The sequence below is a fragment of the Macrosteles quadrilineatus genome, unplaced genomic scaffold (assembly GCF_028750875.1).
Source record: "Macrosteles quadrilineatus isolate MER2022 unplaced genomic scaffold, UCM_ALF_1.0 Scaffold_9__3_contigs__length_116548681, whole genome shotgun sequence".
Lineage (NCBI taxonomy): Eukaryota > Metazoa > Arthropoda > Insecta > Hemiptera > Cicadellidae > Macrosteles > Macrosteles quadrilineatus.
Genome location: NW_026542602.1, coordinates 22,807,558 through 22,833,837, shown reverse-complemented (window position 1 = coordinate 22,833,837; position 26,280 = coordinate 22,807,558). Strand labels below are relative to the sequence as shown.

At 34.5% G+C, this 26,280-nt stretch overlaps 2 protein-coding genes across 7 annotated transcripts in view; one reads left to right on the top strand and one right to left on the bottom strand.

Annotated features, from left to right (window-relative positions):
• The window catches only part of LOC129002602 (dmX-like protein 2), a 177,984-nt gene extending 164,879 nt beyond the window's left edge, over positions 1–13,105 (top strand). For all 6 annotated transcript variants that reach the window (XM_054430534.1, XM_054430531.1, XM_054430529.1 and 3 more), the window contains 6 exons: positions 181–275; positions 2,395–2,514; positions 3,130–3,274; positions 7,492–7,709; positions 8,020–8,220; positions 9,936–13,105. In XM_054430534.1, the coding sequence (XP_054286509.1) occupies positions 181–275; positions 2,395–2,514; positions 3,130–3,274; positions 7,492–7,709; positions 8,020–8,220 (779 nt within the window). In that variant the 3' untranslated portion in view covers positions 9,936–13,105. The remainder of the gene's footprint in view (positions 1–180; positions 276–2,394; positions 2,515–3,129; positions 3,275–7,491; positions 7,710–8,019; positions 8,221–9,935) is intronic.
• Positions 13,106–17,449: 4,344 nt separating this feature from the next.
• The window catches only part of LOC129002230 (solute carrier family 12 member 1-like), a 69,447-nt gene continuing 60,616 nt past the window's right edge, over positions 17,450–26,280 (bottom strand). The window contains exons 15-20 of the mRNA XM_054429881.1: positions 24,654–24,804; positions 23,866–23,975; positions 23,434–23,548; positions 22,858–23,006; positions 20,860–20,968; positions 17,450–20,523 (exon numbers count right to left, since the gene is read on the bottom strand). Coding sequence (XP_054285856.1) covers positions 20,388–20,523; positions 20,860–20,968; positions 22,858–23,006; positions 23,434–23,548; positions 23,866–23,975; positions 24,654–24,804 — 770 coding nt within the window. The 3' untranslated portion in view covers positions 17,450–20,387. The remainder of the gene's footprint in view (positions 20,524–20,859; positions 20,969–22,857; positions 23,007–23,433; positions 23,549–23,865; positions 23,976–24,653; positions 24,805–26,280) is intronic.

Sequence of the window (26,280 nt, the reverse complement as noted above, 5' to 3'; positions counted from 1 at the left end):
TTTGAGTTGACCAGGACATTATGATTTTTTGACTCCTCTACTACAACGGAAACAATAACGGATATACCAAAGCTTAGACAATCTGAATGAAAGTTGTTCCATTTAACAGTCTATATTCAACCCCATTGGGAATGTTACAATGATGAGTGTTATTTAACTAATCTATGTACTTGTTGTCAGACCTGACAGGAGCACAGGACGGGTCAGTGCAGATGTGGGAGTGGGGACACACACAGTCTGTAGCTGTGGCCAGACCTAGCGGCACCTTCGCTAAGGTGAGGCCTAGCAAACAGAGGGTCACCAGTTTCATTCTGAAAAATGTAAGAAGTTTTTTGATAGTTTAAAACTGGACCAAGCTCTTCTTGATCCTCGGGAACTTAAGAAACGTCCCGCTAAAGAACCAACTGACCTTTTTCTGTTGCAAAAGCTGTCATCTCATTCATTTAACTCTAAAGCCGTGTCTACACAGAGCCAAGTTAGCAGGCAGATTACCTGCCACAGGTAAATACACTAGGGGCAGGTAACCTGGCTGGCCTCATGCATACGCTGCTTCAGGGAGCAAGCTGGTCTAGTGGTAGAGCCCAGGACTTAGTCTGCAATGTCCTAGGTTCAACTCCCAGCAATCACCAATGAATTTTTTCTAAGTGATAATTTTGCAACGTTTTGCTTTTGACCTAGCCTGGAGTAATTTGAAAAATGAACGTGAAGGTGAGACAAAAAAAAATCACTTCAACTAACACACTTTCTTCACTCATCTTTGCCTTAAAATCCAACCAAAATTTCTGTTCAACTAAAAAAGTTGGTTCTATGATATGCAAAAGCAATAAAAAGTTATAAGATTTACCAACAGGGTGCAGCACTAGGCTTATATATTTTTGCATTTATGAATTTGAACTAAGCAGCAACAAAAAACTGTGATACGCAATGAGCTGTCAAAGTAGGATTGTTTACAGTTATGTTTATGTTAATTTCATGAATAATTTGTGATATTTTGAGAATTTTTAATAATTTATTTTCTCTATTGTTTAGGTGAAGTGGTAGAACATTATGGCTATGGTAGATGTGTAATACTATAGAATACTGTAAATTTAAAGAAGCAAATTTTATCAAAACGTGCCCTCCCTCATTGCAAACGCAAAGCTTGAGTATAACTGTAATAAACATTTTATACTCACATGCCAACCCCGTACGAAGGACGGGTACTCTGCTCAGGGTGTCCACATTCTGGAAAGTCAGGGATAGTCATGGAAAGTCATGGAAAAAAATTATGGTCATTGAAAGTCATGGAAATAGGCAAAAAGTCATGGAAAGTCATGGAAATCCCCAATAATGGATGGATTTCAGGGGACCTTTCAATAGTCGGCTGTAACCGCGACTATTGTAGCATTTTTCCGAACTTTTCACAAATGTACGACAATTTCAATTTATACAGTTGTCTTAGTTTATGGGTTTTGAGTTTGTATTAGTTCATTGTTGTACCTATTGTACCCCATTGTTATCTGTTTATACATATTTCAATATTTTCTGTGAAATAACTTGTCTAGGCAGTATTATTTGTGTGTGTACGGTAAATTATAATTTTTGAGTTAAGTTCGTGAGTCATGGAAATCAATGGTTAATGGTCATGGATAGTCATGGAAAGTCAGGGAAATTGATGACAAAATTTCTGTGGACACCCTGTCTGCTAGTCAAGTTATAAGGTTACGAACAGGGGTGTAACTATTTTATACAACAAATGTAAAGATCAACAATTTTCTATTTCCTCTTCCCGTCGCAAAGCACGGGTACAACAGTTAGTTTATAATAATCTAATCTGTTAAGAGTAATTACATGGCTAAATAGTTGGCTTATGAAACAGGAATCGGTAAATTTAAAATTATTATATCAGCACACTTTGTTGGTTGCTTGATCAAACTACACAGAGTGTTAATCTACATACTTAAACATAATACATAATACTACAACCTTAACATGGTAATAGAATGTATAATTTTATCAATAGTCAAAGATAGTTAATTTTACTTTATCGTCCCATTGTCATTGATGGGGTTATTAAATGTTAACTTTGAGTCTGACAAGATGAGTATAATCACAAAAATATTTCCTTTACGAAAAATCCCAAGAAGTCCAAGAAAGTTTATTACCAGCTAAAATCTAAGAGAAAGTATATTAGAAGTGTAGCCTAAGTTGTACTGTGTGTACGCACTTCAAGTGTAGCCTTAAAGTCATTTTTTATTTTTACCCTTAACTTGATCGAGTATTGTTTTGAAAAGAGTCAGTCCAGGCTGTAGCGATAAAATAAGTAATCAAAACTCAAAACACATTATAAAAGCGAGCAAAGCAAAACTTAAGGATTAATTTTAATTCCCCAATTTGCACCGTTTGTTGTTTTAGGTGACACGTGTTCGCTTCAGTCAGCATGGTAACAAGTTCGGGGTCGCAGATGGTGATGGAAACCTCTCTTTGTTCCAATCCCAAGTTGGAACTTTGGCTAGTGGCAACCTGCCTTTCTTTGTAAGTCAATACTACTGCCTAACAGCAAATCGTCATAAAGGTTAACTTAGTGATTCAAGCCAAGTTTCTAATAAACATTGCACAAGCAAGAACTGTATAGGTTATATTTGTAGAACTTGGATTTATTATTGTTATGTAGTTTTTTTACTGTCTGCGATATTAAAAAATAATATATATAAGCACTCAAAGTTATGGTAATATGAGTTCAACAGCAATGCTTTTCACTCAACAATGTACCAAAGTTGATTCAATAAATCTCCAAATTATATTTGGTGGAATGTTGCAAGAAATGAAGCTGGATGACTCAGAAAAAATTATTGAACCTAGATTTGGTCAATCCTTCATTGTAAGTCCATCCTTGAATTGAATCCAAGCACTTCATTGAGTTTAAACTGTCAGCTTAGTTAGTTTTGGATTTGATACTTTTCTTGCAAGGTACAGATAATTTATTTTCTCCCTCGAACCACTTCTTACAGAACCACTTCTTAGCTGTACAGTGTGAAACACTAAAACAGCGCAGAGAAAACTTTGCCGTGGCCTCTTACTCTATAGCAAAAATCATTTAACTTTTATCGCAAACTAATTGCTATTAACCTTGTACATGTTTGTTTACAGACCTACCAGTGCCACAACAAGTTGACAAGTGACTTTGTGTTCCTGGGCTCGTGTAGTCTGGTCGCCACAGCTGGTCACAGTTCTGAGAGCAAGAACGTTGCAATGTGGGATACACTGTTGCCTCAGAAAAAAGCTCTCATTGCAGGTACGCTCAGTTCTACGTCATAATATCCACAGCTTGATGGAAAACAAAAGACTTAAAACAGTCATACACATCTAGTCTCTTATTCTCATGATATTTCCCAGTTCCAGTTTTTATTTGACTTTAAATAAGCACAATGATCCTGGTCCAAGTGAAATGAACTGATCGTGGCTAAGGAACCAGCTGGTTTTAGTAAGTAACAGAGCTTTCATCTGATTTAAAACTCATCACTCATAAATATGCCCCCTGGAGTGTCGTTGCACAAATCTAATGTTAAAACATGTTACTTTTTTCTAATCTCACTCAATGTTTTTCACTCACCCGCTTATCTCTCCCCCCTCCCCCATCCTACACCCTACATTGTCCACCGCTGATTGTCTTTCTCGCTCCTTATCTCCATATCCTAAACACCTGAAAGCGGCGCACATCAATGCCCAGTCTTTGCGTGCTCACATTGATGAGGTTAGAGAAATCTTTTATCCTGGAAACTTTGACTTGATTGGCATTTCTGAATCCTGGCTTAAGCCGAGTATTCATTCAAATGAGGTGTCTCTCCCTGGATATGTGCTGCAGCGAAATGATAGGATTGGTAGACAGGGCGGTGGCGTTGCGGTGTATATCCGGGAGGATTTAAAGTTCAAAACTATATTTTCTTCACCATCGGAGTACTCGGCTGGGCCAGAATTTCTATTAATTGAGATTAGTTTATCTGGAGCAGATGCGCTGTTACTAGGAGTGTGCTATCGCCCACCAAGATCAGGGCATCTGCTCAATTTTGAAAATGCATTGCTTAATGAAATGTTCAGATACAGTCATGTTTTGATCATGGGTGATTTCAACACTGACTTACTATCGCCGACTCATAACTTTGAACACAGACAGCTGACTACTTTGTTTGAATCATGTAACCTAACTGTACTTCCACTCGATCCCACACATCATGTTGCCAATTCTGATACCCTCTTAGATCTAATCGTAGTGTCCAATCATCAAGATATCATTCACCATGGGCAGCTTCCAGTCCCTTCAATATCCAAACATGACCTTATTTTCTGTGTGTACTCAATCAAATCTCCTAAGCCCAAAGCAAAGCTTATTAAATATCGGGATCTTAAAAATATGAATGTTGCACAATTCATGTTAGACGTTCAACAAACTCCGTGGCACTTCATTCAAAATTTAAATTCCGTCGATGAAATGGTTCATGAGCTAAATTCTTCCATATTAAATCTCTATGACAAACATGCTCCCATCCTAACAAAGCGCGTGACAAAAAGAAGGCCTGTTCCATGGATGACCACTGAAATCAAAGGTTTGATGGCTAAACGTGATAGCTTAGGTAGAAGAGCTAGGCACTCCAACAATATCGAACTAAAACAACAATATTGTAATCTTCGTAATCGAGTTAAACAGCTTTTGCGAAATTCCAAACTCAGATACATTCATTCACTTTTTGAAAATCAAAAACAGCCATCGAGAGTTTTATGGCGTAAAGTTAAAAGTCTTGGGCTTGGGAAACAATTTGATTCTCAACCAGTACACATCCCTCTAAATGAGTTAAACGTTTACTTTTCTTCTAGCAGTCAAAATACCAATCAGCACAAAGTCAATAGTTACTTGAATGAATTAGTCAACTCTCCAACCCCGCACCTGGGATATCCCGAGTTTAATTTCAAACCAGTTATTCAGTCTGATGTTTTGATGGCTATTCGCAGAATCCGAAGCAATGCTGTCGGTTCTGATGGGATACCTATCCGCTTTATCAAAGACATCCTCTACGCAATCCTTCCTACTATCACGTTCATTTTTAATGCATCTTTGAGGCACTGTTCTTTCCCTTCATTTTGGAAGTCTGCCATTGTCCGTCCCCTAAAAAAGATCTCAGCACCAACCCTGGTTGGGGATTTCAGGCCGATAAGTATTTTGCCCGCTCTATCTAAAGGCCTAGAAAGGATCGTTCACTGTCAAATCACTGAATTCATCACTGAAAATAACATTCTATCTGACTATCAATCTGGTTTCAGATCAGCGCACAGTACAGAAACAGCACTCCTTCGAGTGACTGAAGACATTAGACTTGCTATGGAGCGTCGACAAGGAACGATTCTAACTCTGTTTGATTTTTCCAAAGCATTTGACTGTGTTAATCATGACTTGCTGGTGCAGAAATTAAGGGCAATAGGGTTTTCCCAGAATTCTCTTAAATGGCTGAGATCTTATCTGTCAGATAGGCAGCAATGTGTGGAGGTTGGTGACACAAGATCAGACTGGATGACTGTTACATGTTTCAATTTCAATTTCAATTTTCAATTTCTTTATTCATTGAGAAGTATACATAATACAGCATTTGAATAGTGTCAAAGATTACAATTATTAAAATATAAAATACAGATTAAAAATAAATCTTAAATTAAAAAATACATCTCCCCATACAGATGCCTTCTTCTAGTATTCTTGAGGGAGGTGGAAAAATTCTTCTTGAGAATAAATTGCCATGTTTATTAAGAAATTTTTTAGTTTTGTTTTAAACTTTTTTGGATCTTTTTCATTTCTAATTCCTCCGGGGATATGTTTAAAAAAACTTTTACCAGCAAATGATGGCTTTTTTTCATAAAACTTTAATCTGTGCCTATTTTGCAAAATCTGATTTTTTTTTCTCGTTTCATATCGGTGAACCGGTAGATTGGATACATCGGATGAGGTTTTATTTTTAAAAATTAAAATTGAATCATAAATATACTGCCCATAAACAGTTAGTATGTTTAGCTGTTTAAAGTGCTCTTTTACCGAGACATCAGAATTTAGTCTGAGCATTACTCTCACTGCTCTTTTTTGATGTTTTAATATTTTATCTAGATTGATTTGAGTTGTTGCTCCATATAGATGAGCAACAATATAGATGGGGCATATAGATGCCCCACTATGGCTCCATATAGATGGGGCATGCGGTGTGCCCCAAGGATCAATCCTTGGACCACTGCTCTTTGTACTGTACGTCAACGACATAAACTCGACCTTGACCAACTGTAAACACCACATGTACGCTGACGACTTACAAATCTATGACTATTTTACTGCAAACAACGAAAATGACTGTGTCAGAAGGATCAATGAAGATGTCAACCGAATAGTTACTTGGACTGACAATCACGGACTGAGACTAAATCACGAAAAGACAAAACCGATTGTAATCTGCCACCCTCGACTTCGCCCTTCAATTGACTTTGACTCAATAAACCCAATCACAGTGAGTGGCAATAGCACTTCCCTACTACGACAAAGTAAAGAATCTTGGCATATCTTTCAACTCTTCACTTACTTGGGACACAGCAGTTACAGACACACGAAAAAAGGTTTTTGCCTCCATACATTCACTGAAAAGATTGCAGAACTTTTTGCCACAACACACAAAACTTCATTTGATCAAATCACTTGTACTACCCCACTTCAGTTACTGCAACTCATTGATCAATGACATGACTGTGATTCAGGCGGATATGCTCCAGCGGTCTCAGAATTACGCTTTGAGATTTGTCTATGGTCTGCGGCGTGAGGAGCGTATCACGCCATACTACCTTGAGGCAAACATCTTGAAACTAAATTATCAAAGATCCATCAAAATTTTGTCATTAGTCTTTTTAATTTTGAAATCAGGCTCCCCGAAATATTTTACATCAGATTTTAAATTTGTGTCTCAGGGTAGTTCACGAATTTCTCGTTCTTCTTCGATCACATTGCGTATACCTCATCATGTGACCACCGTTTATGACAGGGCTTTTGTTGTTACCGCTTGCCGTCTTTGGAACAGCCTACCCCTACACATTAAATCCCTTGATAAACGTTCCCAGTTTGTGGCGGCACTAAAAAATCTCTACTTTGAGCAAATGTTCTCGGCTGGCGTGTCCTAGGGCTTCTGCGTCTTTGCGCGATTGCTGGTGCGTATGCGTGTGGGAGTGTGAACGTGTTTTCTTTTGTATATTCTATTAATTTATAATAATTTACTATTTTTTTAAATTAGTTAATTAGTTAAATAAATTGAATTTTTGTTTAACTTGTACTTGATGTGTTAAATATGTATTTTTATATTAGATTAAGAAATGTCATTGTATTTTTTATTTATTTATATTTAAGTTTGTCAGGTTAAGTGTAAGAGAGGGCCATGTGGCCCTAACTTTGCCTGGTAAAATAAAGAATTTTTCATTTCATTTTAATGTTCGCAGCATTCACCTGTCACGATCAGGGTGCTTCGAGCATAGTTTTTGCGCCGCAGCACCAGCTCCTGATCTCCGCAGGCAAGAAGGGAGATGTCTGCATACTGGACGTGCGACAACGCAGCATTCGCCACCGCTTTGTTGCTCACGAAAGTCCTGTCAAGTGTCTGGCCATTGATCCTGCTGAGGAGTTCTTTGTCACCGGGGCAGCAGACGGTGACATCAAGGTAAGTCTGATGATTTACAATAGAAATATACATGCAAAATGGGTGAATCTCTAAATATTTTATGGCAAAAGTTTAATTAGTCTTAGTCACTTTTGACTTTACTGAAATGTAACTTAATATTTTAACAATACTTTTTAATAGGTTTTTAATTACCAAAATCCTTCCCTTCAAATTCACTCTAAATGAATATTGCTAATATTGTAATGTTGACTACTTGTAGCATCGTGAAGGCTTACTTTTCTCCCTAATTTTATAAAAATGAAAATATGTATGTAATTAGCACAATTAATCTATGCGACTGTCTGTTGAGGTGTGGGGTTTGAGTATTCACCAGTTGCTGTACTCGTTTCCTGGTGAACACGCTCGGTCGTCCTTCTTCAAGCACATTGGCCAGGGCGTGACGCAGCTACACGTGGACGGCGCAGCCAGACTGTTCAGCTGTGGCGCCGATGGCTCCATGAAGGTGCGCCAGCTGCCGGAGCGGGAACTCACAGTGCACTCACTATACTAGGTATGTACTAGGTAGATAGGTACCAATTTCACTTGAAAGTATATCTGGCATTTGCTTCTACCTGGGTGTCAAGTTTTGACCAGTTATGTTAGTATGATAGGCTGTTTGCCTAATCAATGACCAAGTGGTTGGGCCAGGAGACACCACCATAGATGGATCAGTCAGGTCTGAGGTGCAACTCAAAACCTGTCTGTGTCAGAGTCTGGTGAGAGAGGCACACTTAAAATCATGGTGATGCTCTCTGGGAATGCAAGGTAAACTGGGAATCCTACACAAATTATATGAATCATGTTGTGTACTCTTCGGGAAATACAGGACAGAAAACCCCGGAATCCAGGAAGGGGATGGATAGAGGATATTGAAGAATGCTGAAATAAACAAGATTTTGCAAGGGGGGGATATTGTGCACTTCATCAAAGCAAGAAGGATCAGTTGGTTAGGCCATGTGGAGAGAATGCCTGAAGGAAGACAGCCCAAAGAACTATTGTGCCAGAACATGGAAGGGACTAGGAGAAGGGATAGGCCGAGAAGAAGATAGCTTGATGAAGTGGGGGATGACCAGAGGATGTTGAGAGTGAGGAATTGGAAAGAGATGGCGCAAGATCGAGGCGATTGGAGGGAAATTGTAGCAGAAGCCAAAGGCCACCAAGGCCTGTAGAGCTGCGGAAGTAAGTAAGTAAGTAAACCCGGGAATGCTACACAAATTGTTTGAATCTTGGTGTCTATTCTCCTGAAATTCCAGGAAAACAGAATCTTACACAATTTCCATATTGCCATGAAAGTTAGCTGAAAGGTCAATCAGCGGTGCTGTGCGATGGCGAAGAGACTGCAAGTTTGCTTACAAATTTTGCCACGATTACTGCTGTCGCTGAGACAGCAAGATACGCATACAGATGTTGCCGCGATTGTGGAAGACAATTACTGGTGTCATCAAAACTGCAATTTTTATACTACAGACCAAAGTATAATATCATTCCTTTTTCCCAAGTAAAAGTGCATACACGCTAATGAATAAAATGAAGGATACCATTTTAAGCCTACAATTTCTTAAGTGCCTACATATTTTTTTTCAATACAGCAGTTCAATACATTATGTGATAAAGGAACTATGGTTTTATTAAAAGATTTTTCTTAAAAGAAAAGCAGTGTGATAAAGCTTAAAGGAAGGTTCTTATAGTAGTATTTAATGTTCATAAATTTGTCTTGAATTCTAGAAATTTTTAAGCCAATTTTTTGGAAATTTTTTTGTTGTGTTGCTAGCCTAGTGGTTGGCATCTTGGACTTCGGTGCGGGAGGGACGGGTTCAATCCCCGGCACATCCACAAAACTTTAATGGGTTTGGACCGATTTCCCTTAAAAGTGTTTGAAATTACCTCATTACAAAAATGCCACTGGCGTAGATACAAGCATAAAAAAAAACCAGATTTAGTAAACGTGTGTGTGTGTGTGTGTGTGTCTAATAAGGCCATTGAATGACCCCCTTCTCAGCATGAATGTAGTTCTAAGGGTCATCTTTCAATGTTTACAATTCAATCAGCTGTTACTGTTTAAGATAATTCTGTGTACATAGTTGCATTACTTTATTTTATTACTTGAAGTAATAACTGATGTTTACAACACAACTTATTGGTAACCTGCAGTAGGAAAATACTATAAGCATGATTGGTTACACAAACTAATGTATTAGGTGTCTTATTCATGGTGAATGTTTTCAGATTTTGCAGCAAGTAGGCGCAAGTTCAACGAAACGATGGTGCACCGACTCTCGCCTTCACATTTAGTTTAAGTAGTCTAAATAATTAATTACCACAATATTAAATATTGTTGATATAATATATGGTGTCAAATATGTAAAATTCAGGGGTCTTTTTCCCACATAGGAACATTGTATTATTTTGTATCTATCTAGTGTTATATTTAGTTTTTAGAAACTGTTAAAAAGTCATGTAGTTGTTAAGTTGATAGATGTTTGTTGATTGTTTAATAGATCTTGTATTATTTTATTATAAGAACGTCAAGCGTGTTAAAAGATGAGTTATGATTATTTATTATAATAGGTTGGCTGTGAGAGAATTCCATTTATTTTATCGATTGAGTTTAAAGGCCTGAACTGTTGAAATGGTCGCTCAGTTGCCCTGTATCATAATCAAACTTTGCCAGGTCCTTGTGGCTTTTCAGCGAAATACGGCCATGTTTTGTTTTCCTTATTTATTTGTTATTACTGTTAAATATTCTATTAAGAAGAATGTTCATCTTTGTTGTAAATCAATTAATATATTTCAAACGGTTTGTTGTTATTAAATGCTTAATAACACAAATTGTTCGCTAGTAAATACGATAAGCTAACGATCGTCCGTCATTCATTTACCAGTTTATTTTCCCCAAAGGTGATGGTGAGAAGCAATAATGTTAAGGCATTTAACAGATTATAAAATAGTGTTTGTATCACTCCCCTCGAGGGGAAAGCCGAAGTCCTTCTTCTGCACTTTGCAGCTGTATTTACTTGCATTTGCATCCACTTTCTTCACATCAATAGTACAGAGATATCCGCCTCCGAGTTCGTAATGGTAATACACCCAGAGGTAACATGGTCTATGGCTATTGTTGAGTTTCTCTGTACTATTGTAACCACAGCGCACTGTACATCGCTTGCTCGTCGCCGTTGCACTCTCGACAGAGAATCAGACAATACCGTTGTTATCTTAGCTTCTAGTTGCATGGTTGTTGCACTTGTTATCATAGTCACTATTGTAATCACTCTAATCACTACATCCAGACTCACAAATTGTTACATTCGAGATTCTCTTAGATCCAAGATTTTGGAAGTCAATTTCGTGCTGTGCTAAAGGAAATTTAAGTCAATGTAGAAAAATCTGCTTAAATTCTTCGCTTTACCTAGCCGATGGTGTTGGGTTAATTGTTCATGGTGTGTGTTGATTGTTGATACAGTACAGTGATTAAGTGTTGTTAAATGAGGTTAAAAATGTAACACAAATGATGATAAAATCACTGGTAGTCTAATAAAAAGACATATATACTTTTTTACTGTTTTTAACATATAAGTTGCCATGTTATATATCTTGTTTGAAAAACTATCTTTTGTATTATGACTGTATTAGCACTTTAAAATTTTTTTGAAAAAGATATAAACCAAAATAATTGTTGAATGTGAGTTTTGGATGTTTTGAGTGCCCTTATTCATAAATTGTCCATAGAACCTATTATTAAACAAATGTAATACTTCTTATTCCTTGCTAGAGTGCTAATTCATTTTCACGAGTCTCTAAAAATGTTAAATCTTATCAGTGCACATCCATTGAAAAGGTTTTTAGTGCTTAGGCACAGTTTTCTGAAAGCCTCATTAATGTTTTCTACTTTTGCATTGAGCACTCTGGATGGAATAAAGAACAAAAATTAACACCTTCCTAAAGGAATGATGATATCAATTATTTTAATGACTTTAGTGTGGGGATTAACATTAGTATTTTATTTATTATTTTATTTCATCGTTGTAGCTAACATTACAAATTGAATTATTGCAGCTTAATTTATTGATATAAGGAATGTTTTGTCTTTGTGACATGTTAAAGTTTTGTATTCGTTATTATTTTTTTAAAGATAGTGCAAACAAATCATTTTACTTAATACAATGAGGCTTTTACAGTACAATCATTGTAATCATGGTCCTAAACCTTTATTTAACAAAAATCATAATTAAAATTATGAATCTTTTACTCAATATTTTGTCTTGTGTCATTAATATTGCCATCACCAGTTTGCTAAGTTTTAAATCAGATATGCTCAACATGTAACTTGGTTTGAGTGAAATGACCGAATCGATATTGTGTTACTTTAAAGTAGGGATGGACGAGATTGGATTTTTAGTTCGAGACGAGACGAGACGAGATTTTTTATTTCTCATAAAATTTCGAGACGAGATCGAGACGAGATTTCTCTTCTCATACACAACGGGAAATGCACGTTCGAAATTTTTACCTGATTTTTTACCATTGTTAGATGACTGTTTAAATACTAAAATAATGGTAATAGGCAAGAATATTTAAAATCTTTCATTAAATAACATCAGCATAACATTTTTTTATTAATCACGCCTAACTTATTAAAAATGCCTACGATTAGGAAACATGGTGATATCAGTTAGGATAGAGTTCAACTTATCCTAAAATAAAATAAATCATAAAATAAAAGCAATATTAATTTTTATAAAATAGTTACTTGTTTTGACTTTTTTTTTATAGTAATAAAACATTCCTCACACTGCTTACACTTCGCAAAACTTCTCAAATGTTATTAAAGTAATATTATTAAAATAATGAAAGTAATATTTACATTAAAAGAATTAAAGTAATATTTACATTAAAAGAATTAATTAAATAAGAACGCCTTCGAAAAGGAAACGCAACTACAACACGCTCCTGTATTGCGGGTATTGCATTGACTTTCTGCAGGCGTTTTTAATTTTTTTTTTTTTTTTTTTTTTTTTTTTTTTTTTTTTTTTCTCGTCTCGATAAAAATCTCGGCCAAAAAGTAATCTCGTCTCGTGTAACGAGATTGAAAATTTCCCGAAAATTTCCCGAAATTTCGAGACTTGACCATCCCTACTTTAAAGTATTTTAAATGTATTATTGAAGCGTTAGTTTAGAACGTCCTCGCCAAGCATAGTTCAAGTTACCATCCGAGGACAGAGAGCATCATTCCTTGTAGGCTAGGCACAGGATTGGACTGTTACAATTATATTAAGCGGTTTGTAATGTCATGTAGCAAAGTTTAGTCATAAAATATTTAACTGCTTCTTGTTTATGTACATATAATGTTGAAATGTGTAAAATGGTGATGTCAGTAAATAACGTACTGGACAGTGTTATTTGTGTCTTGTTTTGTTGAACCTTGGATCCCGAACTATGTAAATTATAATTAATAAACTTTAATTTATGATCACACTTTGAAAAATATAAACTTAAACTTATTCGAAGTTGTGGAAAAAACAGCTAGCAGTACTACTGAAGTAAAGCAGTAATAACAACTGACTAAAGAATAGATTATGTTGTTCTTTAATCAATAATGACCTCTCACAATAAAAAAAAATATTTTAAAATTAAAAAAATACTTAGAATTTAAAAAATTTCTATTATTATGTTATGTTCTATTGTTATGTTATTCTTAACATAACAAAATGCAAACAATTTGGTGGGCATATGAGGCTATAGGAAATCAGAAACATCCTTTAACCTCAAGAAAACATGTTATAATCAAATTCAGTCCCTACAAATAGTGTCAGAAACAGCTAATTCTTTTGCCTTGAATCGCTTCTTAAGACGTGTAGTGAAAACTCTTAATTCTAAATTTTACCTCTTGCAATTAAAAATATTTTAACAAATAGACTGGTTTTTGTAAAACTAAGTTAAAGTTTGACTTTGTGGGAGGCCATTAATTGTAGACAAAAAGTAATATTCTTTAGTTAGTACCGCATTACTTTGGTAGCAATTTCAAATAAGTTAAAATTTACATTATTACCCTAAAACATCATTTCAATTCTCACTCCTAAGCTAAGTTTAACAAGTTGAAAATAGCGTTTTAAAACGTGGCCCCTAACAGTTCAATAATAAAAACCAGGTTTCACTACAAGTATATTCCACTACACCAAGAATATCCCGAAGAGAGATTATATTGACAAAACTATGCGATTGAGGCTGGGTTATTCGTTGGCACAGAAGTACTGTTTGATGTCCGGTGTGACAAAGGAAAATAAAAAAATAAAACTTACACAGCTTAAGGGTAGACCTCCCTTTCAAGTAAGAAAGTGGCTTCTCAAGAAACAGATTTTTTTCACAAATAAAAGGACAGATTTAATATCTGCATTGCACTTTGCGCTGATGAAATCACGGAAATGTTCACGACAAAAGATCTACCAATAAGATTGTTTAAATACTATTTAAAGGTTCTTCCAAAAGAAAGGGAAACCAGTTAAAATCGTAATAATAACTCTGAGGACATACAGTACTGGAAATATTTTATTTGTTGAAAGATGAATGCAATAGTCATTATTGTTTTTACACTCATTTATTACTCATTAAACAAAGCTAAATGCTCAACGTTTTGATAATTTCACTCTTGTAGTTAGATGAATTAGTGCATGCCTTTTAGTAAGCGTCGATTTCGACGGGGTTTACCTAGTAAGATTTTAATTAGTTTAAATAACAAAATCTTCCCAACCTACCCTCCCCTAACCTAAAACATAGTCCACCCTTAGGTTAGGTTGTTATTAGTAATTAGTTGTGGTCGCTATAATACCTTTGACTATTAATACAACTTCAGTATCCAATAGTCAATGATAATACCAAAGTAACAAACAATAAATTTTAAGAAAGAATAAAGAACAACCAAGCTTTGAAATTGTATCTTTATGGCATAAAAAACACTTATCCAAACAGTCAGCAATAAGCAATGATTGATAATAATTGTTGGAATGTTGGTAGTTTTAGCTGGTAGTGTGAGTGTGCCTTGTATGGAGACTGCTGCTTTACTCTCGTTTTTAGAACAGACTATACTTTTTTACTAAATGGTAGTGTTGTCTTAATGCAATCTCGTTCAGTTACCAATCTTCAGTTTTACTAGGTAGGTCAAAATTATATCTCAAACCGCTAATCAAATCAAATCATTCTTTATTCAATAAAACATGAGTACTGTTCATGTGTTGAATAGAGTCAAGTCAATAACATTGGAAAATATACTTTTCCTTTCCTACAGTCACCCTACAAAGTTGGCATCCTTCATGGGCGCCCTCAGGGGTGCACACTTGCACCCCCCTGGCTAAAAATAAGAAATAAATTTAGTGCTGAAAAATGTTCTGTAATTACTTATGTTAATCAAAAGTGGGTTTTAAGAGATTTTATAAAAGTACATTTTAAAATTATGTTTACGCCACACTACATTATTTTGCCGAACTTCCCACGCAAGGATTTAGTCCAGAAAACAGCTGTTTGCCGCCAGCTTATTCAAATGGGGTTTCATTGAGTACTACTGTACTGTAATGAGTTTTACCGGACACAAATCAATCAGCTGATTAACTGTATTTGGGTGGCAATGAATGAGTGGTTACTGGTTATAAACAAAAACATAACCTCTCTTAGGGGTTATGACTAGTAATTTTTAGTCCTTTAGTTGGTGGTAACATGTAAGGATTTATACGGATTTAGTAGTATGGCGTAAACTATCATACGTCACTCGTCCAAAATGTGTTTACAGGACTCGTATGATTATCCCAAAAAAGGACCGACCACGCTCGTCCAACAAACACTTATTTTCAGGACTAGTGACGTAATATACTATTTCAGCACGCTATGATCTTTTTAGCTGTTTTACATAATTATGTCAATTGGTGGCTGAAAGTTACCTTTTGCTGGCCATGCCAGCTGTCAACGTCATTTGGGGACTGAGCAGGTTTTTACATCCCTAAAGCCGCAAAATCAGCTGCTTTTTTCTATTTTTTTTTAAACAAGTATTTATTTTCAATCTATTCTATACTAGAACAATAAGTAAATTAAATGACAATTTAACACGGGTAACTTGTATAGTTACACTCCATCAAGTGCACTAACATACAAAAACTTATAAATTTAACTAGAAACAATTTGGAAGGTCTATTTGATTAACTCTTTTGAGCCTATATCACTACTTCACTATTATCGAGGAGGTTAACTGCAAGGAAATTTTGATGGCTTTCTTTGATATTTTTCGCTTGGTTTTTTAATTCCTTCTCTAATATAGGATAATTTTGTATCTTGATGAATAACTTTATTTGTGATAAACCAATGCGCTTGTAAAATTTTTCTTAGTGTTTTGGATTGAAATCTTTGAACTATTTCTATGTTTGAGTTTGAAGTGGTTCCCCAGAGACTGGGACTGTGCCGTCGTCCTGTAATCCAGCTACTAGGAAGGTCACAAAATGTGGATATTTATAGGCCTGCACTGTGGATGTGATACTCCCTGGTGTGGATTAACGTCCGTACGAGTGAGTACTACGACTATCCGCAGTACTATCCTGATAATTAGACCAATTCGTATATACCAAGGAAAAAATGTGGTTCGGATTCCACTATAAACTGTAGGTCCCTTAGTTGCCATTAGCTGTATGGGCTATTAATTAACAGCTGTGTCTAAGGAATGTCGGCCTTAGTCACTAACAAGACTACAAGATCCACTCATCCTACACTCATCTCCATTCATACTTGGCTCAAAATACCTACTTTGTATTGTCGCCATTTCATTAAACAGTATTAACAGTAACAGTTGGATACCGTAGGTCCAAATAGGTTTCAATATAATTTTGTATAAAAGTAATTTGTTTTCAACAGATAATTTTGAATTTCGACCAATAAACCAATCTAGTTTGTTTGTTTTCAAATTTATATGAAGTCGTTTGTTCCAAATGTGTGAATGCCATATAAGCCGTCTGTCGAGATGCTTACCAAGGTACTTAACTTTGTTATTTGTGGAAGCAAGTCATTATTCAATGTTCAATTTTACGGGAGGCAAGTTCTTGTTGACATAGTAAATCTTACGATTTTGTTTCATTTACTTAAATTTTTCAAATTCTGTAGCCACTGAGACAAATCGTCTAATGCAGCCTGAAGGTTTGATGATGCCAGAATAGGATCCTAATTTGATGATAAAAAAGCAGTGTTGTCTGCAAATGTTGCGACTGTAATACCCTGAGTACATGGAAGGTCATAAGTGAACAAAATATACAAAATAGGTCCAAGAACACTGACTTGTGGTACACCATGATTCAATTTCATGCACATCTGTAACTAACTACATCTTGGTATTTAATTAAAAAAAAAACTTTTGGATAAATATGAATGCATATTAAATACACAATCAGTATCCATACCATCGCAATAGAATTGTTTTTGTCACCGCTGCCTAGCAACTATTTATTATTATTTTTGCTGATTCCTAAAATTATTTCTTCACATAGCCTAACCTTTAAGTTGTAGTTGTGTTGACTATCAGTGTGCAATATTATTGTGGTGAATAGTGGTAATAAATAGCGTTGGTAATAAAATTCGTCGAAATCGTATTGCAGCTCTCGATACTTTTAAGTTCGAGACGAGCCGGCAAAACCAGCTCTTTAATAAACCCAAGGAAGTTTGATAAAGTACACTCTTAACAATTTATCATGAATTAAAAATGATTTATTAGAATACAATGTTTTGTTAACACAGACAAATAAAATAAAAATAAATGAACTAACCAACACTTTAAATTGGCAACCTTATAAACCAAAAACTTAAAAGTGTACATAAAAAAAATGTATAACAAAGAAAACCCTGGATATAACAATTTTACAAGTCTAACTTTAGTTGACATAAAATTACAAAAACTATTTGCGCATATAGGAACTACTAATGAAAATGTCCACTGAGCAAAAATAGGAAAACCCAAGACAGTACATATTTATGGAAAGTAACTAATTCACTCAGTAGTCAACAATTATTATTATAACAGTATTATTATAATAATATGCTGTTTTTTTTTTAGATAATTTAATATTTAATTAATGTAAAACTGCTTTATATTGCGTGTATTAGTTAGTTTTAAGTATTAACTACTTTTCCCAGTGTTTTAAATAAACGACTTCAAAGATAAGTTTAAAACCGAGGAATACATTAAAAAAGTGTTCTAAATTCTAATTATTCACTAACTAATACAAGAATAAAATTTTCAAATTGGTTTAACATTTTTTCAAATTGGATTTGAATTTTTGAAATGGCTTAGGCATAAGGCTGTTATTGGACCATGCGTAGACAATGGTTCACAATTTTATAAGCGTAGTCAATCATTTATTGTCTATTTATTTACTGAAAAATATTTCATCATCTGGCAAAACTACAAAAATAAAAACTATGATTTCGCTAGTTTAACTAACTTGTTTTCAAGTTGTTTTTACAAAATCTGTCGGCGAGCGTGATTTTCCATATAAAAATGGAATGTGATTTCTAATCTAGAAATATTTAGAAAAGCTCTAAGGCAATGTGTCTTAGGCAGTAACTGGCTTATAAATAAATATATTGTGAATAAAGAATTCTAAACTATCCTAAATCTAAAAAAAACCTGCGAGAAATAAGCTTTGAAACTTTAACATTGGTAATTAAAATATAAAACATAATTTCTTTCATTATTAAGATAACATTGATAAATTTTATTGCAATTCTTGATTTTTTCAACACTGATAAGAGTTTTTTTATTACACACAAATACAATTATTTTCACTGTCAATGATATAAAGAATAAAACACCACAGTGGGGGGGAGGGGTTTAAACACTGTTATTTACAAGTATAAAAAATAAAGGCTGATCTTTACAGCATAAGTACAAACTGTAAAGTTGATTTTGATTATTATTAGACTTCAGAGATGATTCTAGAACCACCAAACTTATCAATTATAGAATAGATAAATTAAATACTAATCATTCACAATTCAAAATAATTGTGACTGAATAAATTGTTATCTGAATCAGGAAGATATTCACCAACAGTTCACATAAACCAGATTGATCCAAAGTGAAAGTGAATATAACAAGTTTGCTAGTACAATATTTACAATGGTGTAACTATATAATATTAAAAGTTACTAAAACTTAAGGAAATACAAGCCAATTGACAATTAGGATTTTAAATTAAATTAATTTAAAGAGACTAATAGTTTTAGATCTCAAATAGTTTTTCCAATCATAAAAAATAAATAATATTAAAACTTTGTGATTCAGGGAAGGCACCTGTCGCAGTTTGTTTTATTGTCTAGGTTAGTTTTTTTTTTTTATTAATGAAAAAAAACTTAATCCCTTCCCCTGAGTGTCAACTGGCATCTGTAGTACTATCTTGTGTACATCTATCAATAAAAATACTGGAATCAAAACTCAACCAAATAATTTGTACTAAGAAATAACAACATTACACAAGAGCACAGCTATTCCTATAACACTCGATTCACCTGATATCTTACCAGCTAGCTAACCTTAAATTTCGGAAATTCATACATTTTTTATGCAATTGTTATATTCTTACAAATATATTATTTATCTTCCACGGTTATTTTATGCTCATTTTCTCAAACGATTTCTTTCAGACAATTATCATGTCATACATCAATAATGTTAACAACAATGTTCTTTTTCAAAGTGACACCTAATAATATGTTAACATTTATTCACAAAGGTGATAACAGATTTCATCATGCAATTAATAACAATCATTATTTTATAGCGACCATTGAGTACAATTACCAAGTGTTTATGAACAAATGTACAATAAATTAAAATATCCTTCTTTGAAAGCAACAGGAACACAAAGGTAGCTCTTGGAGCACAATAAATACCTATTTCAAAAATTCTGCTTATCCACAAACAATGTTGGTACTTTAAATACCAATTGTTACGTTACCCTGAAATAATTGAAAGCTTTAAAAGGTTACAAGGTTTGGATCGTAATACCATACATTACGTGGTTTTGATTGAGAAGAACTACAACCACTGAGGGAAGCTAGGTGCTACAGTTAAAGGTGGGCGCTTAGTTAGGGTGAGTCAGGTTCTCTTAGAGGGATTTACATTTGAAACAGTAAGTGTTATAAGAAAATTTAACAGATACTCAGAGGTACTTATTGGTTGTATGAAGTACTGTTTTGAAGGGTTTCTTAGTACTCCTGAGAAGACATATTTACAAAAATAAAAGAAACTACAACAATTTATCACATACCAAAAACATGTTTTCAGGAGTAATAGCATTAAAAAGTCTGAATATGAGACATAAATCAGTAATTTGCAGCAGCACATTCAGTCAGTTGCTCAATTCAACAACGTTGATTCACATTATAAAATTGACAACAAGTTTAACTTGGGAATGAGATGTCTACTTCTCACAATAGTCAAAGTAAAATTACAGTGGTAAACCAAACCTAACCTAATTGTTGTAGGTTGCTGTAAAAAAGATACTCCATACAACCAACAAGTACCAACCCAGACCGATGATTCAAACACCCTGACTTGATCAGGCCAGCATTGTTACCGTGGACCTGACAACACCCGAAGAGCTGATGCAGTCGCTGCAGACTGAGTGAGTGACGTGAGAGAGCTCTCGGAGATGTTTACGAGTAGAACGTCAGCACTGACTGTTGATTACCTCTCACAAACAGGAACGGAGGCATGTCTCGACTGATCACCTCCAGCCAGGACATGTACAACATTGCTGTCACCACGTTCTTCCTTGGCATTGGCAACGTCCTGCAAACATCAACCAAAAAGTGTAATAGTCGTATAGCGTTGATGTCAAACAAGAGCCTATAGAGTGTTAGTGTTTATTAATGCTCTACTATCCGACTAATTCGTAATTTAAATAAATAATTACACAACTTGAATTCAAATCAAACAGCTCATTTTATATCAATATAGATTTTTTGCAGTTAGAAGAATTGGGTGAATTTTGTTTTATCCTACTAAAAATACTCTCCCAATAAGAGAAATCAAGAAGAAATCAATTGAATCTACAACAGCATAAAGTACAGTATTTCAACACGGTATATAATTTCAATTCAAAATGAAAATATACTCAAAACTCACATGACAATGAGGTTAGAGCCAGTAGAATGCTCCAAAAGCAGTTCCCTCAGCCGCAGATGTCTGTTTGTCTTGTCCCTCATAGCCAGCAGCTCAGCATCTGTTATGTGCACTACAAACACATTGTCGCAACTTTAATAAACTGTGCAAAATTAACATTTTTCTTTGATTTTTTTCTTTCTTAGTGTTATTTTGAATAAACATGCTATTCAAACCAGAATGTTTTCTGAATATTTTGATGTATCTAATTATTATTATTTATATTTATAGATTACAACTCGTCCTAAATCTTTGTTAGCTAATCGCTTCTCGGCCTGTTGGCTAAGATCAAAGTATCCATTCAAAGGCGCTATACATTGATTTTGTTTAGTACTGACAAATATTTGTCGGGGTCTATTTTTTTTCTTTTCTTCACTTTTGCCTCACTGAGCTTCAAAGTTTCTATGTTTTGTGCCCATTTTAATACTGAGCTCATAATTGATTTTCAGTATAAACGAGATTTCAATTCCTGTTATTATTTATTACATAATGTGTTAATTTAGAAGTACATGTTTGTATATGTTTGAATATAAATCAATATTAATGTTTTTGAAGAGTAATTAAGATGTCTAAGAATCTGATGGATATTTATTTTCTTTTGTTTTCCTCTTTTATAAAAAGAAATTTTGGATTATTACTCTAGCCCATGGATAATGAATAATTAGGATTGGGACACAACAGTATGTATTTAACCCAAATATGAGTGAATGATGACTGTAGAGAAAAACGAGAGGCCTTGTTTCTTATATTAGGGGTTGAATCTCATGGCTAAGTTGATTGATGGACACCCATCATTACATACCTTAATCTAGTGAATTTTGGCAAGTATTTGTAAAAACTAACAGTAAAAAGCTGGACAAAGACAAACATTTAAAACACACAAATAAAACATGACAATATTACTTCTTTATAAACTTACAGTGGCTGTATTCTACTTTCCAAGTTAGCAAGCAACCAAAACAAGATATAAATTAACAAGCATATTTTAGATAATTGTTAAGCTTGTAATAATGATTAGCAAGCCAGGTAGCTGGCAGAGTAAAATCAGCCTGTGTGTGACTCAATTTAAGTTTGTTGATAAGATCCAACTTTTTTATGTAGGAATTAACGACTTTTGCCTACGAGGGCCTACTACCTGTGCCGGGGCTGTCCGCCTCATATGATAAATGTCAATTAAATGTGCGTTTTGTGTATTTTTTGTGTGCGCGTGTCGCGTGACATCGATGTCTTATGTTTTGTAAACCCGACGATGTTGCATTTATGGCGAAACATGTAGGTTGTTAACCTGACATCAGAAATTTAGATTACTTGACAAGGTATTGTACCATAATTATTTATCATCTAGCAATTTTAATAACACACAAAAGTTCTTGTTCCATTAAACTTAAATATTCACTCTTCAAAGGGCCACTTTCAAATATGTTCTTATATTCACTATTCACTATTACGTTCTTCTGAATTATTTGGTGCAAAATCAAGTTGAACTCTTTGCCTGACTGGGTGCCATCAACTGACAGAAAATTCTTTCTTAGTTTAGCTATTTGTATGCCTGTTCCTTCTTCCCAAGAGTCTACTGTATAACATCGACATAAAGCTTCATGATCAAAACAATGGTTAAAGAATAAATTACACCTAAAAACATTACTAAACAAATGATTTTGCTTACAAAAAAAATGTTTTAGAGAAACACGCAAGATGACTGTATATAACACCTGTCTGGTTAAACTTAAAAGATTACTGACAAGCTTGAGCAACATGTTTGGATGAATACAAATAATAGTATGGGTTGAGCTGTTTATGAACAGTGCCTCCATAAGCAAAATATTAACAAAAATTCTGTCAATATTACAAAAAAAAACTCTGACAGTATAAAGTGCTGCATTTCATATTCATCTTACACCCCTAGGAGGCATAAAAGCCAGTAAATTATTTAGCTTAACCAAATTATCATAACGTCATTACCTCCATCTTCATCATCATCAGAGATTTTTAGTTCCTTGATGAGAGATTCAAACTGAGCCACAGTCTCATCCTGGGGTTTCTTTGTGATATCCGGGATAACCTTGAGATCGGAATAGTCTATCCGGAACTTGGCTAGCAGGCTGGCCATGCTGTAACAATTATAAAGAAATAAGTAAATTTTAAGATTTTTTGTGAGGATAACAGGCTTGCCTGAATGATAAAAACGACTGGAACAAGAAAGAGAAGAAAAGTTACACTATACCTAAGACAAACAATATTTTACTGTCACTGACAGCATTTTAACTAAGAACTATGTGAAAATGATCCAGCTCAGTAAGCCTTGAGCGTCAACATTATTTTACCATTTGAAATGGAAGGCTTTGCTACTTCGATGCACAAATAACTTGTGATAACAAATAAAAATAACTGACACACATAATATCTGTAGTCAAACGTCAAGATAAGCAACAAAGGAAATGTTGGTTAAGTCAACTTTATCAGGACTGTGTAAAAAGACAACAATAAATTAAAATGACTTTATATGTGGTGTATTATTTGTTGTGTTGTAGCACTCACTTTCTTTGTTCGTACTGCAGTTCGTCCTTCTTGTTGGCTAATGTAAACACCCTCAGTTTACAGTCAGACCAGTTGTGCCTGGTAGAGATGATGTAGGGCAGTAGTAATGTGAGTCCTATCAACACAAGGATAGCATTGGTAGCTGATTCATCATCGATGTATGTTAAAAAAAACCAAGTCTTCAATTATTTGAGTTGCACTGAGTCAAACAGTGATTTTTTATGGAACTCCAAAGAGTTACCCTAAACTTTTTTCTAACCATCCTTTAATTTGCTAGGTATTTCAAAAACTTACTGGACAGTACTTTTTACATTATTCACTAATAATGAAGTCAAAAATGATACCAACTAAAAAAGGTTAGAATGTCTACTTATGTGTATATAATTTGAAATTTTAAATTTTAAATAGTATCATAGCAATGTGTGACGGTACCTCCATCATCATAGAGCCACCAGACGTCAATCACTCCCTTCTTCTGGTTCTTCTGGAACTGTGACAGATTGTTGACAATGTTCTTGCTCAGTGGCTGTCCATCCAGGCCTCTGTCAACAAATATTACTCATCATCATACAGTTGACTCGCCTTTGGCTTGCTGGGAACTCCAACCCCAGGACCCCTTTTTTTTTGTTGGGGGATTGTTGGAAACGTCCTCGGGGAAAATATGTTACTGATAAATTATTTAACTGAATAAAATAAGACAATAATAAGAAGGTAGTACAATAGTAAGCACAGTAGTCCAATGCAACTGAAGTGTTTTTGATACAGATATATTAGGGAGGGGGGAGTAAATTGAATACACTTTTCTAAATTATTCCTTGGTTTTAAAACCAAGACTAGTAACTGTGAAAGATTTCAAGGCCTTACCATGATGAAAGACAGTGTAAAGTTCAGGAACTGTCGGGAGGGGGTCAATTATTTGTTGAGGGGGTACATAAAAAAATGCTAAATTCTTTTAATATATGGGGTTTTAGTACCCAAAAATGAAAAATGTAAAAGTAAATCGGTCCCAGGCTTAGGTCTTAACCGCCTACGGTAATAGCTACTTCCCTATAGCGAAATTCGCTAAAAAATGGAGCACCAACAAATAATGAGTTAATAATGTTGGAAAAATGTTTTGCTGAATTATATTAACTACAGTATGTATTCCAGTATATTATATTGTGGATAAACCTCCAAAAAATCAACATTGAAATGATCAAATCAGGGAACATGGGACTCACAGATACATGTGTGTGCGTGAGTCCCTCCTCTTCTCCTTCTTAGACTCAGTTTTGTTGTTGTCGGTGTCCCCCCTCGCGCTAGTCAGGGCCCCCAGGGGGTTGCGGGTCACTGCAGGTGTACCTGGCGGGGTCACATCACTGGCCTCACTCACTGTAACAACACAACTCAAGTAACAGAAACTAATGTTAACTTTGTGTCAATTAACAATATAGATTTAATAAACTTGAATATTGGTACAAATAAAATTGCAACTTTGTGTAAAATAATAACCATTGATACCAAAGTTACAAAATAAAGAGCAATATATTTGATTCAAGTAGCTTCACAGTCATGAACAAGTAACCCAGAGGTTGTACCGTTGTACCTTTGACTATTGATACAACGGTTGTGCCCAAGCCAAGATACAACAGTTGTGCCCAAGCCAAGATACAACGGTTGTGCCCAAGCCAAGAGCCAGCTATATTTCACAAATTCTGCGGCTTATTCCTTATTATTGCTTTGCTACCCAACTATAGGGAGGGGCATGAGCCCAACCCCTAGGTCCACGTTAACTTGTCCACAACTATATTAACTCTGAACACACTTCCAATATGAAGTGTCTTTATCTTTATAGTACTGTCTGTATTGGAATAGCATAAACACATACATACATAAGGAAAATATATACAGTAGAAGAACTTGTATACATAATTTCAGTAATGTACATTCAGTTTAAAAGTTTAAATAGATTAACCAATTGAAAACATCATGGTGACAAGTTTTAAAGCAGAGTAATGATTTATATGTCAAAGATTTTGTTAATAGAACCCGATATGTGCAGACAGCTTTGAACTCAAAACAGTCCTTAACACCTACAAACTAAACTGGTTCCAGTCAATATACCGAGGAAATATTAGTTGGGTTCTACCTTCTACTGTATGTTTATTTAGATAGTGAAGTCGAGGAGACAAAAACAGGAAGGTTATTAAAACACTAAGAAAATTAGTTCAAGGGTCCTTCAATCAATACAGTAAAACAGTAAAAGCAAAAACCTAATCATTTGTCAATTTACCAAAACTTCTTACCAAGTCCCATAAGGTCCTACATTAAAGAAACACTTAAGTTGAACAAAGCTGAATGCAACCAATCCAATTTGAAATATTAGGGCTGAATATACCAATTGCTGAAAAGCCTAGTTTACCAAAAAGTTTATGTACTAAGGTAAAAAATCTAGGTATATACTAGGTTTATATACTAGGTAAAATTTTCAAATTAATCTACTATTAAAGGTTTTTAAGATATTTAACTACATTTATTGGCATTTTGAGCAAATAACCTAAACCTACCAAAACAACGGAATGATCAAAGGTTTTGTTTTTTGTTTTACATCTAAGTTTATGTCAAATAAATTTTAAATCTACACCAAGAGAAAGATATTGCTTTTTTTAGATGCATATACTTATAGAATTTACAAAAACCACACAAACCATGACAACAAAAATACTCAACAAAAACATAACTAATAAAAAAATTCAGGCATTCTATCATAACAAAATGCAGCAGATTCAAAATGAGATAAAAATATCTTTCATTTATAATTTTGCACAAGAAATTAGCAATACTTATTTTAAAAATCTCTATAAAAAC